Consider the following 14,515-nt stretch of genomic DNA (forward strand, 5'->3'; position numbering starts at 1 on the left):
GTGTCACCCCAACACTGCCCCCAGCCCCCACTACTGTTTGTTAGCGCTTCTCAGTTTATGCCTGGTCCAGTGGTTTTCTGTCCCCTGGGGCTGGTGTTTGGGTAAAAAAAAACAACCTCCTTTTATTCAGACAGTGCTGTGTGAACGCATTGGTGCCCTAGGTCTGCAGTGCCTCTCTCCATCCTTGGACTAGACCTTAAAGTGTAACTACCATTTAAAAAAAAAAAAAAACTTCTGACAGTTCATAGCGACATGTCAAAAGTGTATATTGGTCGGGGTCCAGCTGCTTAGAACCCCGCCGATACCTAGAACCCTTCAGCTGCCGCACGCTCTGTCTCTTCATTTTTGCTACAGGGTGCGGAATTCTGTAGACAGCTAATACGAGCGGGGTTCTCAGCGGCCGGACCCGGACAGATATACTTCAGACATGTCAGAAGTCTTTTAAAAGGGTAGTCCCACTTTAATGTTCTGCAGGCTACACCCCTTTGACACTGCACCTTCTGAATAAAATATTTTATTTCCCAGACACCGGCCTCAGAAGACAGATGGACAGAAGAGCTAATGAGTGGTACTGGCATGGGGGGGAGGGGTTTAGGTTGGTGTTTGGGCAATACAGATTTGCTTTAGGTGAAAGTTCCAGTATAATTTAATTTCAATCATGGAAATGTCTCTCCATTCTGGGCCAAGTAGTTAAGTGGCCAGCCCTGCTCAGTGGTTGACAGCGGTCTGAGCGGAGGTTTTCCCACAAAGCTATGTACCAACTTGTCCACCCCCCCCCCTCCCCCCGTATAATATGCTGACTGCACTGCGCTTTTAATGTGACAGGTTCCCTTCTAGAATGTGTTCTTGTGTATTGTTGTGATAAACTTGTTCATCTCTTGTATTTCTCATTTTAATTTTTTTTTTTATTTTTCAGCATGGCAGACTACTTGATCAGCGGTGGTACTGGATATGTTCCAGAAGATGGTCTTACTGCTCAACAGCTTTTTGCCATTTCAGATGGACTTACATACAAGTGAGCACATAAATATTCTGTCTAGCTAATAAGAGATGGCTAATTCCTTTATCATGCTGTAGTTACTGAAGACCTCTAGTGTACTTTAAAATTTAATCAAAGGTAACAGATTTACCCAAACTGCTGTTGATATCTTATGTGACGTGTCAGGGGTTTCCAAGCCCCTAAAGTATTGAGAGTTTGAACGCCTCCTTGCTCTACCTTCCATCCCTAAATGCACAGTTAGCTTTATAAGCTGAGCATTGCTTCCTAATCTTTCCTGTGCTTCACATACAAATTTCACAGAGGTTTGCAACTTGGGGAAATGCATATAAAGTGCTTTTTTCCCTGCACTCACTACTGCATCAAGGCTTCACTTCCTGGATAACATGGTGATGTCACAACCCGACTCCCAGAGCTGGGCGGGCTGTGGCTGCTGGAGAGGATGATGGCAGGGGGTGCTCAGTGTCCCTCCAGTGCCCTGTGTCCCTCAGTGTCCCCCTGCCATCATCCTCTCCAGCAGCCACAGCCCGCACAGCTCTGGGAGTCGGGTCATGCAGTAGTAAGTGCAGGGAAAAAGCACTTCATGTGCATTTCCCGTAAAAAGTGTATATTGGTAATTTGTATAACCTTTTGTGGGGCAATACAATACTTTAATTAAAATTTTCGCCAGACTTCTCTTTTAAGCAGGGATAAGAGGGGGAGCAAGCAGGCATTCCAGCCCCAGCACGTTATAAGCTTAGAAAAGACTCTTTGACACTTTGCACTGCAGAACAAAACACATTTTCTATGTTATGAAAGGTACCAAGTGTTTGGCTAGGTTCAGGTTTTGGCAATCCGTGTGTTTTTTTTTTTTTTTTTCCGTTTTTTGCAACAACTAAAAAACGGATGCATTTGGGTGCATCCGGTTTTCCATTGACTTCCATTATAAAAAATAACTGCTCAAAACAGATCCTTTTTTTTTTTTTTTTTTCTAAAACTGGATGAAAAAAAAAAATGATTGCAAAAACCTGGTGTAAACCTAGCCCCCCCCCCCCCCCCCTAAGGGTACAAACACACACACAGTATCCGCAGCAAATGTGCAGCAGATTTGATGGTGTATATTTGATGCTGTGTTAAGCTCTAAATAACTGATCTGCTGCGTATTTGCTGCGTATTGCAGCAGTAAATACGCTGCGTATATGGTGTGTGGGTTTATACCCTAAAGAAAAAAAAGTGTGCTGATAATACTGATCAGTGAGCTGTGGCATAGCATTCATCAGTATAAACAATATAATGTTTACTTATAACACCCCTAGGGGGACATATAAAGTAAATATAAATAAGTTTTAAATTTCCCCCTTTCCCATTTAGAAGACTCTATCCTACTGTTATGTCTTTACAGTCCTGGAGGGGTTCAGAATGGCTAACTTTCTTAGGGTCTTCCTTAACACCGCTTTTGTTAAATCTTCAGTCCTGGGGGGCATGACTACAAGGACTGTTCAGTCACTCTCCACTTCTCATGAATGTTCATGAGAAGCTTTGAAGGGATTAACACCGGAGTGACGTCCCTGCAGAGCTCTGGATGAATATTCAGGAGGGGTGAGTCGGTGCACTGAGGGTGGCAGTCCTGCCCCCCAGTGCACCAAACCGCTTCATTTATATATCAATCTTAAAATTTGCTGAAACCGGTGCTGAGGATGAAGGGTTAAAAATTACTTTCATCCTCTGTGCCCCCAGCGCTATGAAAACATAACAGCAGGTTAGAGTCTGCAGTTTGAGTCCCTGATTTCAACATGCTATTGATCACTTGTACAATACCCTGCAATACAGTGTGTTAGTGTGTGATTCTTGTCAAACTCCTGTCCCTGGCATGGTGTAATAGTACTAATGTGGCAGGTCTAGAGCTCTTCACTAGGCTACTGGCTCCCATGACCCCCCCCCCCCCCCCCCCCAAAAAAAAACAAACAAAAAAAAAAACACCTGCTATCATGGTGGATGTCAGTGTGTGTTCAACTGACTGAGGGAGCCCACTCACACTGTTTAACCCCTCAGATGCTGCGGTCATTCCAGCTGCTGCAGGCACATATGATCTGTGTTACACAACCTGCACCTGCCGCATACACAGCAAGCTTGGCTGTATTTCCCCTGTGTATATTTGCCATACAGCAGATATCACTAATGGTGTGTTTACACAGATTTATCTGACAGATTTTTGAAGCCAAAGCCAGAAACAGACTATACACAGAGTGAGGGATCACTAGTTCAGTCTACAGGTAGCCACTGCACCAGACTGCACCTTGGCAGGCCCCGAAGCTAATACAGTGCATCGGCTTATCGCTTGCCCACTGGTATAGTTTACAGCATTGAGCACTTTAGCATGGGGATTTGTTTACCTGCACAGGACACCTTTTTGTAGTCACCACTGTGACCATATTTAGGTACTCTATTTCTTACGCACTTTAATACCCAGATTAAGTTATTCCCTTTTTGTTTGTCATTCCCCTGATGATAATTGGCAAATCCAATAGAAACGGGCCACGTCGGGAGGCAGATATAGGTTTTTAATAGGGATTGGACTTCAAAGGGTAGATCGGGGCAGGGGTCGCCCTTGTTAGGGCGAGTGCCCCGACGGACCCTGTGCGAGCAGGGGTAGAAACACATATACACTCACGTGTACTTAGGGGCATACAGGGAGAGATAAGGAGGCCTGCTACATGTGAGTGTATACTCCTGCTTTACACTGGACCATGAAGTAACACACCATGAACGAGTTGGACAACTGAATGGGTGAGATCGTATCTTTATTCTTTATTACCGCATTCATTGACCTTGGTGTGGATTGGGTCCAGGAGTGCCATGTGGTTGGTGCGTGGCCTTGTAGAATATTGTCTGTACTTGTGTTCGCCACATGTGTGGTATTAATTGTTTGTGGGGTTTTATATTTTAATTGTATTATTAAAAGTTAAGATTTTAATGGTGTTTTCCCCAGTGTACCCTTAATAGGTTATTTTTTATTTATATACACAGAGCAGGTCATAAAGTCTGAGATTTCTTCTATTCAAATCCATTTCTGGCTTTTACTTCAAAAATCTGTCAGATAAATCTGTCTGTGTAAACGCACCATAAGGAGTAGTGATGAGCAAACTTGTCGAGTATTTGGGTTCACTCAGCACTTATTAGTAGTGATATCTGTCAATTTAAAAATGCATCAGTAATCTAGAAAAGCTAAACTCCAACCCCTAAAGATTGAGGAATTATTCTTTACTAACTTATTTCACAATACAATTGTGTTCAGAATTGGAGCAATTGATTCAAGTGCATTTTCTTCATATGTCTTTATATAAAAAAAAAGTTTAGTTCGTGTTCTACGGCTTTTGTCTATCAGAGAAGCTATTCTCTGTCTGCTTCTTATCAGCCCTTCTCTTCTTGGGGTCCTTTTTTTTTTTTTTTTTTTTTTTTTTTTTTTTTTTTTTTTTTTTTTATACTACCCACTCTTCAGCCATCTACGGCCACAATAGTGCACTGACCGGTGAGACTGGACTAGTTTGCAGTGCCTTTACAAGTCCCGATGAAACGTGCAGCCAGGCCATCGTTTGCACGTCCATTAACTTTCATTTTTTTTTTAGCCGCACGTCTTCTGTTCACACAGATGTGCAGCCGATGTAAAATTTTAGCACCGCACAGACACACTGACAGAGCAGAGAGAGCATCACACTAGGGCTGGGCGATATACAATGAAAATACCGATGCCATCTGTCACATCTCTTAACCAACTCTAACTTTTGCCAGGACTGTATCTGCGGTATTTCTATCACCGCCTCTGAGGTCTGAACCATGAGCGCTGCACAGGTTGATGTGCAGGGATGTCAGAGATTCTTCCCCCGGCCTCCTCCTCTTGTGTACATAGCTGTATACATGTCCCGTAGTGTGTACATAGGTGCATACCTGTATGTACACATCCTGAAGTGGCTGTATACCTTTTATATACACGTCCAGGTCTGTGCTAAGACCCCCCCCCCCCCTAATAATGATAATGACAATGGATTAAATGGCACGCCCCAGTTTGTCATGACCAAGTGGGTGGGGCATGTCATAATTATCATCACCGCAGCTACATGTGCAATTAACTGTAATATTAATGTAGACCAATATCTCCCAGCTCTAAATCACACTGCAGCGTGGATGTCTCCCCGCTCTGTCTCCTGATCGGTCAGGGTCTGGTCACCAGACCTGGAGCAATAAACTTTTGACTTTTTATTTTCTTGGCAGGGTACCATTTAAATGCTTAAAAGTATCTGTAGCTTTTAAAACTAAATCTCTTTATTCAGTGTGCCTACTCATGGAAGAGGATCTGGGCTTTTGTTGCAGCAAAATATATGTTAGCCTTCTTGCTATCCTGAGATCAGTTGATTGTGGAATAAAATATGTTCAGGAAGGCCTGCAGTGTTCCTGTGTTCTGCCAGTTTGCAGTGGTATCATATCACACCACTGCGTTTGAGCATGGCCTACTGCCAGTATTATTGGTAAATCTGGTGTGACCTCATTTGATGACTTCTCAGAATGAGAAGTGGCTAGTGCGATGGTGATTATTTTCCATAGGTTTTATTATGAGTTAGATTATAACTTTAAAACCTGTTATAACAGACATTTTACCCTGGAAGCTATTTTAGATTTGGTGTATGCATGTGTAATATTGAATAGTACAATGCAAGGGAATAGGACAACATTACGATATAATTACCGGATGAATAAATGTAGTATCTAACGACATCCCTGCTCAGGAGTCTCCCCCACGAATATCTGCATACAAGTGAAACAAGACAGAGCAACTGAGTCTCCCTCAGTCACAGACTGGGTGAGACAATACAATCTATTAGGTATCCTTGCTCATTACTATTTAGCTCTAAGGTATATTTGCTACATTGCATTTACATATGTATCAGGTAGCCACAGACTTGCACTGAATGTTCATCATTTTTCTTTTGAATTAATCACAATCTATATATAACACATGACATATTTCTTTTGCCACAGATTTTTGACAGTCTCTCAGGAAACACCCCAGTAAACATGGCCTAATAAGGCTCATTCAACTTATGTTCCTTTTTGGGGTTTTTTTGTCTTGTTGTTCAAAACCTTTTTGGATACAAGTGACCTAACTATTCACAGTGCAGAGGACAAACTTGCTACTCTTTATTGAACTGTCCAATAGGTGTGAACTTTATAGTTATATGGTGCTTAAATGGTTGTCTGGTGTTAGACAACTTTTAATATATTTTAATATATTGCTGCTGTAAAGAAAACAGAGCCTATACTTACCTCTCTGCACTCCTCTAATGTCCCCTGCTGATTCCAGCTGCCTCCACTTCCAAGTGATACACTGGGGGGCATTTGGGGGGTGAATTATGTTGCGGAGGAGCTCCTTATTGCACCCTCCAGACTTCCACCCCACTGGCAATATAGTGCCCATCAATGTGACTGGTCAGTAAAGTGCAAAGTCAGCAGTGTAGTAGAACCCCCTATGAATGTATGCAATCCTGAAGTTTTACTGTGGCTTGCAGGCAACTAAGTGTTGTCCTGTAGTCCTTGTCATATTATTTTCATCTCTGTATGATTAATAGCGGAGGCTATGGAAATAAGGCTATACAGAGTTTGCAGTTTAAAAAAAAACAACAATATATCTAATAAAGCAACAAAATGCCAAGAAGGCTCCACAAAATATTTATTTTGTTCTATAATCATGTGGGGAACAAAAAAACCCCACATTTTTCCTAACACAATGGCGCTGGGGATTTATCATCCCTGTGCCCTGCGCATATCTGCAAAGGTTTTTGCACAGACCAAATGGTGTTTGCCTCTCAATATATAGACTTAATTTTTTCACTTAATGAAAAATGCACATATGCGTGAAATATCTCCTTTTACCACTTCGGAAAGAATTGTAGGTTTATGGGGCATTCACAATTCTGTAAATACGGTCAGCACACAGAAAATATGCCACAGAACAGAATGCAGAACTCCTGGCGTGATAATTATGATGCCAGGAGCTCTGGAAGATAGTCATTACAGTGGCGCAAATACTTAGGTTATGTTTCCACTACGTATAAACAACGGCCAATGTTTTTAATGAAAAATTGTATTGAAGTCTATGAACAACAGCTGGAAATAAATGCCGTGAACGTTAATTTCAACGGTCGTTGTTCAATACATTGTGTGAAAAGACAACCATTGTTTGCACTGGCTTCAGTGCAAATAATTGTATTATGGAAAGAACGTCCGTTGTGTTAATCAAACAGCTGCTCTTGTCTTATAAAGTACGATGTGTGAACATAGCCTTAAACTGTTTCAGCGCTCCCGGTATCATGATGAGTTATAAGTTTGTGAGTTCCGCATTCTGGTCTGTAGAGCATCTTCCATGCGAGTATTGTGCATTTTGCATCCTAATAAATTATCAAACCTAGATATTTACAGAGTACTTGGTCAAAGAGGAAGGAAAGTCTGTAACAGTGACCCTTCTCCTCCCATATTCCAGATCAAAATAAATAAGTGTAATTCTCTCACGGTTACCTGCATGTTATGACGATAATGGAGCGGGACACTAGAACCAGCAGTGAGGTTACACCGCCAGCTTTGTTACTAAAGAATCCAGAATGGCAAGTGTTTCCTTTCTATTCTCTTATAATCACTGTCATGATGTGTTTTTCAGTGCCACTGTATGACAAACACTGTTTATGGGCACAGTTACAGTTTTCCATGTACATGTATGTGCTTGCTCCCATATTTTAATCACGTCTCAAAATGTGAACAGATCAGTCTTCAATAATGTAGAATATATAAAGCATATTTGCAATTCACTTTTTTTTTTTTTTTTTTGTTATTATGGATGGAAAACAAAGCTATACTTATTAGAAATCCAGGTCCAGTTTCCCAAAGCAGATTTTTTTTATTTTTTTGTCTTGTGCTGGTTGAAAAAGAAACTAAACAAAGGATTTCTGGCCATTAGAGAGAGTCACGGCTCAATGCATCCATCCTTCTCTGAGTGTGCAGATGACCAGGGAAACATGGGACTTCCTGTGTTTAGACTCTTTTGAAGGAGAGAAAAGTCAGAACACAGGAAGTGCTGTGTTTTTCCATGATAACTAAGGGTCCTATTACAACAACAGATTATCTGACTTTTTTTTTTTTTTTTTTTTTTTTTTTTTTATAATAAAGGTGATAAAGGAAAGACTGAGATTTCTCCTTTTAAAATCTATCCCTGGCTTTGGCTTAAAAAATCGTCAGATAATCTGTTGGTGTAAATGGGCCCTAAGAAAAATCTAAATTGCAAACTTGCTTTATCATATCTACTGTTTTAGATTTTGCAAGTTATAACAACAGTGACACTTAATAATGTGCACTTTTTTTTTTTTTTTTTGTTTGTTTTTAGTTTTCAGATTGCTTTTACTCAACCCAACTGAGCTTAGTCAGCATCTGCATATAGGTCCAAAATAACCTTATAGAACTATTTACATTGAATGGCTGGTACCTAACTTGAAAACTCTCAGAAATGTTGGCATTCCTTACATTGTCTATTGGATTGCTGGAGGTATTTGACTCAGTACAGAGCTTGACTGTTTCTCTTAGGCTCTGATAGGTAGAGCTGTCATATTTTGGTGTGTGTGTTTAACAGAACCTGCGGCCTGATTTCAGTTACACAATTAGTTATAGGATCTTTGTTTCCCCAGCCTATGAAGAACAACCACCACCACCATTAAAGGTGTGCTTTGTGAGAATACCTCTTGAGGCCATGTTCACATGGTGTGAAATGCAAAAATAGTGTGTGAACAAAACTTTTTCACACTAGATGGAAATGCCGCCAGTTTTCTACAGTGGACTATCTGCAGTACCCTTTTGATGTGCACATGCAGCTGCAGATTCTGTTAGTCAAGTAAAAAAAAAAGTACTAAACCTATATTTTTGAAGTTTGCATTAGGTGTGAATGTGACAATGGGAAATATTGGCATTCAGTCAGCAGCATAAACTGATATGAAATCTGCACAGCAGATAAGACTCCTAACCTGCTGTTATGTTTCCATAGAGCAGGGAACACTGAGAAATAAGGTAATTTTCTTACCTTCATCCTCATTGACCGTGCCCTTCATTTATATTGAGGTGGAGCCCTGCAATCATATTACTGCTCTTTGGGAACATAAAAGTAAGTTAAAGCGTAACTGTCATATTTTTTTTATTATTTTTTTTATTGCAGAAATCAGTAGTATAAGCGATTTTAAGAAACTCTGTAATAGGTTTCATCAGCCAAAAAAGCCTCCTTCTGTACTCAAGAAGCAATCTCCCAGCCTCCCCCCCCCCCCTCCCCTGACTTCTTATCTGTGCATTATCAGGCAAACACGTCTTCGTTACAGAGAAGCCAGTGAAGACTGGCTCTGCTCTCTCCATTGTAAGCCTATGAAGGGGGGAGGGGCTGAGGGAGATGAGGAAGCAGGAAGAGGTGACATGGAGGTCAGCTGTTTGTAGACTCTCTGGGCACCTAAACCGCAGGATTCTGGGGTCAGAAAGGTCAGTGCTTATCTATGAACTTACTGAGAGAAGATTGCAGGGTGTTGTGCTGTGCAGGACTGCTCCGTGCTCAGTCACTCCTAACAGCCCCTCCCCTCTCCATAGCCACATAATGGAGACAGAAATCCTGCTTCATTTGATGTGAGGGGGGAGGCTAGGAGATTGCTTTTTCAGTCCAGAAGGAAACTTTTAGTACATAAAACCTATTACAGAGTTTCTTAAAATCGCTTGTACTGTTGTTTATAATGTTTTCAGAAAAATGACCCTGAAATGACAGTTACACTTTAAATTATTCTAACCTTTCGTGCGATTCCCCTTAATATCAACACATTTCCCAGTGTACGTTAGAGACTTTTCCTGTAACTGGGACTTTGTGTCCTATTGGACAGCCCGATGCCTCCTGTAAGCAAGTACTGATCTGCTATATTGGCGCTCACTTACCAAGCCTTTTACACAGCTCGATAATCATTTAGAAAGGGCTGCACGGTCGTCGCTAACTAAGTCTAAGTCTGCCCCTAAACTGTATACTTTTCCTTTCTGCCCTCTGCTTGCTTCCTAGAGCCATCTCTGTAGCTTCAGAGCGGGTCTCTCAAAAGCATAGGGCAGAAGAACACTGGGACTGTGGAGAGGTAGGTATACAGTTTATAATATGAATTTTTTTTTTTTTTTTATTCAATCGTCCTGATTTTAGGGAAGGACCAAAATACACAAATCGTTATGCTTGGCTGATCGTTGTCTCTATTACACAGAGCAATAATCTTCCTGATTCGGTCGATAATATGGCCCTTTTCTTCAGAGGAAAAGGCCTGGACTTTGACGATATATTCAGAATCAGACCTATGCTCTGTATGATTTGACCGCCATCAGCCTAGTCATAGGCAGTCTGACACTACTTTGCTGGGACTGGTAGAAGTGTTTAAACCACTTCCTCTGTTCTTTTCAACCATTTAAAACTATTCTTCTATTCCTGGTGGGTGACTGTCACCTAACATGTGGTAATGGTGCAGTGAGGTCGGAAGACAACACCTATTAAATGACATCTGTTTTTAAATGCGAAGTCCAGTGAAAATTTTTAATAAATTATTGTGTTGCCTCCCCAAAAGTTATACAAATCCCCAATATACACTTATTACAGGAAATGCTTATAAAGTGCCTTTTTTTTTTTTTTTTTTTCCCCTGCACTTACTACTGCACCAAGGCTTCAATTCCTGGATAAAATGGTGATTTAAAAGACAACTCCTGTGGGAACCCCCCCCAAAAAAAAAACAAAAAAAAACAGACACCATACTCACCATCCCTCCGGTGACGATTGCCACTCCATTCGCCCGCCGTCCGCCCCGCCGTCCAGTGATGTCTCTGACTTCCAGGTCCTGGGGATGGAAAAGGCTGCCAGTGCGCTTGCGCACCGGCAGCCTTTTCATTGGCTGGAGCGCATCACATGGCTTCCAGCAACCTCAGCCAATCAGGGCTGAGCAAGCTGGAAGCCATGTGATGCGCTCCAGCCAATGAAAAGGCTGCTGGTGCGCATGTGCACCAGCAGCCTTTTCCGTCCCATTCACTCTCTATGAAGACGCCGAGGAGGAAGAAGACCCGGACCGCCCCCCGGCTCTGACGTCGTCGTCATCAGATGCCGCCCGGGAGAAGAGGACCATGACGATCGTAATAGGTAATGTATATATTCTTTAACTTCCGGGCGGGGGGGGTCTGGGGTCCCAAAGTGGGGGAAGGGGGCCAGACCGGGTATTTAACCACATTACAAAGTTAAATAACTTTGTAATGTGTGTTAAATAAGCTAAAAAAAAAAAAAATTTCGTGGGAGTTGTCCTTTAATGGCTGCTGGAGAGGATGATGGCAGGGGGACACTGAGGGACACAGGACACTGAGCATCCCCCTGCCATCATCCTCTCCAGCAGCCACAGCCCGCACAGCTCTGGGAGTCAGGTCGTGACATCACCATGTTATCCAGGAAGTGAAGCCTTGATGCAGTAGTAAGTGCAGGTGCATTTCCTGTAATAAGTGTAAATTGGTGATCTGTATAGCCTTTGGGGGCAATACAATACTTTAATAAAAATTTTTGCTGGACTTCTCCTTTTAAGGTGCCATGTTTTGTGACTATGCAGTTAATGGGTTAAAACCTGCAGACGACGAGAAGCTCAAGCTGTAAGAGTCTTCAGTAGGTTAAAAAATGTGCCATATGGCAAGTCCAGCACTGCATCCTGTCATGGTGTGCACAGTGTGACTGCCTGCTGACTCTTATTTCCTTGGCCGTGCTAAATTAAATCATGCATGGACAAATTCTGATTTGTCTTTTTTGTAAGAGCTCGTGTAGAAGTATAATCAACTGTTTTATAGCGATCTCTGGAAAATTATCCAGGCTTAGTGCATTAAATGGATTTGTTTTGTGTGGCAGAATTTTGACGTTTTGTGCATTTGACATTAAAAAAAAAGTAATTTATTCAGACATCAATACAAAGTCCTAGTAGATTGAAATGTCTAAATGGTTTTCTTTATATCTGTGTATTGTTTGTGGCTGCAAATTGCCTATATAGCTGAATTGTAGGTCTGTTTACAGTCCATTCTGTTGTAATGTAGCCCAAGCAAACCCTGTATATTCAGCTTACATGGAGATGAGCCACTTTCCCCTTCCCTGCATTTTCTGGTATATGACATTGACAACCATTCTGATTGTCCTATTTCATCCCTGGCTGATGATTAATAGATGCTCCCTCTGCTGGCTCATGTTAACATGACTGGATGTTGCATTAGTGTTACTAGCTTACTGCGCTTTGTGTTTGTGTTACTTCTAAGTAGGGCTGGGCGATTAATCAAATTAATTCGATTTAATTCCCCTAGATTTTGAGAATGTATTTCAATTTCTTTGAAAAATCGAATTTACGATTTTCAAAGAAAAGAAGGAAAAAAATGCCCTCCGAAGTGCAGGGGGAGCAGTGGTGCTCCAGGCAAGCTGCTCCTCCTGCAGGTCAGAGTGGGACCGCCCGCCAGCACCCAGAGGACCGATGCCACCCACCTATAAGATTACCACCAGGAGCATCTGTGTGAACCGCCCCTGGAGCGTAAGTTTCTCCCGCAGCCTGCCCGCAGTGTCAATGACATCCCCTCCCGGCACTGTTTGACAGAGCCACCCCTTCCGGCTGCTCGGAGTGTGAGTGCGTACCGCTACACCCGCCGGGCACAGCGTCTCAGTGCGCCCCCCCCTCCCGTTCCTGCAGGGCATGGGTTCACAGCGCGTCCCCCTCGTGTTCCTGTCTGGAGTGCCAGTGCAAGCCCCTGTCCTGTTCCTGCCCTCAGCACAGCCTGGTGTCCTGTATTGGGGTCCCAGCATGCAGTGTGTTATATCTGTGCCTGCTCCCCATAGTCATACCCCTCTGTCCACAGTCTGTGCCCAATACTGCTCTACTACCCCAATACTACTCCTAATACTGTTCTACTACCCCCAATACTGCTCCCACTACCATTGCTACTACTACACCCCTTATCTACTATTACACAATCTTCTATGCTTGTTTACTACACCCCTTATCCACTATGCCTCTACTACTAAACCTATCATAATAAAAAAATATATATAGCCCGTATCACCCAGCCCTACTTCCAAGAAAACATAGCCTAACAAATGAGAGCCCTTATAGGTGTCTGATGCCAGTGTGAGCCAAGATAATGTGGCTCAGGTGTGTTGCATCATGAGACTCAAAAAAAAAAAAAAAAAAAAAAAAAAAAAAAAGGCCAACGGTCCATGCATTATGTGATTGTTAGTGGAATGTCATTTGCAGCTTGCGTATTGAAGCAGTTGACATTATTAGTTATACAAATTCCCAATATACACTTATTAAGGGAAACGCACATAGGGTAGCTTCACACATACCGACTCGCAGCGTTAATAACGCTGCGAGTTAGCTAGGTCCTGGAAGATCACTTTCACTACATACACGCAGCGGTCTGAACGACCGCTGCGTGTATGTAATTCTGCCGCCGCTTAACCCATTCAGCTGCCGCCCGGCTCCCGCTCTGTATTCGTTACCTGTCTTCGCTGCACGGGGTCCCGGTGTACTGCTCGCCCGCCTGGCCAATCAGTGGCTGCAGCAGGGCAACACACTGATTGGCCGGGCGGGAGAGAAGTACTCCGGGACCCAGTGCAGCGAGGGCAGGTAATGTATACAGAGCGGGAGCTGAAGGGGTTAAGCGGCCGGCAGAATTACATACACGCAGCGGTCGATCAGACCGCTGTGTGTATGTAGTGAAAGTGATCTGCCAGGACCTAGCCAACTCGCAGCGTTAATGCTGCGAGTGGGTACGTGTGAAGCTACCCATAAAGTGGGTTCCCCCCCCCCCCCCCCCCCCCCGTACTTAATACTGCATCAAGGCTTCACTTCCTGGATAAAATGACAACCTGCTCCGGCTGCATCTGAGGCTTCAGGAGGTCCCACTGAGCCAATCGGTGACTGCCGTGCACTGATTGGCTGAGTAGGACCGACCGAAGCCTCGGATGCTCTAATTGAAAATGACAGGAAATGTATCCGCTGTGGATACGATACGTGTGAACCCACCCTTGGGCTGCATTCAAACATTCTGTTTCACATGGAACACTGATGTGGAAGGCCTGTAATGGAGCATTTGAATGCAGCCTATGGATTTTCTATATTCTGGAAGCACAGACAGATATATAAAAGTACCATATGTCTCCTTGACCAAAGAGTGTCAGCAGTTTGCAGCTGACAGATTCAATTTTAAAAGCGTCCAAGCTGGCAACAAATGAAAATCTGTAATCACCTGTTATCCATCCTGCTCACTACATCCTCATCTGTGTCAACATGGGAAACTCCTAATTGGTGAGGCGGTCACCACTGCGGCCAGTGATTGGCTGAGATAGCATTTCCCTGTGCCAAGATGGGAACCAGGAAGTGGTGAGCAGAACAGGGATCAGGCACTGTGAGAACTGCAGCAGTCAGTGGATCTGGCAGGTAA

The 14,515-nt window shown here is 43.0% G+C and overlaps 1 protein-coding gene across 4 annotated transcripts in view; it reads left to right on the top strand.

The window, feature by feature from the left end:
- Positions 1-14,515, top strand: part of IMPDH1 (inosine monophosphate dehydrogenase 1) — a 110,686-nt gene that overhangs the window by 57,431 nt on the left and 38,740 nt on the right. For 3 of the 4 annotated variants that reach the window (XM_069979526.1, XM_069979536.1, XM_069979531.1), the window contains exon 2: positions 917-1,015. In XM_069979526.1, the coding sequence (XP_069835627.1) occupies positions 917-1,015 (99 nt within the window). Of the gene's footprint in view, positions 1-916; positions 1,016-7,514; positions 7,630-14,515 lie in introns of those variants that run through there. The other variant, XM_069979544.1, reaches the window with a different exon arrangement.

The sequence above is a fragment of the Dendropsophus ebraccatus genome, chromosome 1 (assembly GCF_027789765.1).
Source record: "Dendropsophus ebraccatus isolate aDenEbr1 chromosome 1, aDenEbr1.pat, whole genome shotgun sequence".
NCBI lineage: Eukaryota > Metazoa > Chordata > Amphibia > Anura > Hylidae > Dendropsophus > Dendropsophus ebraccatus.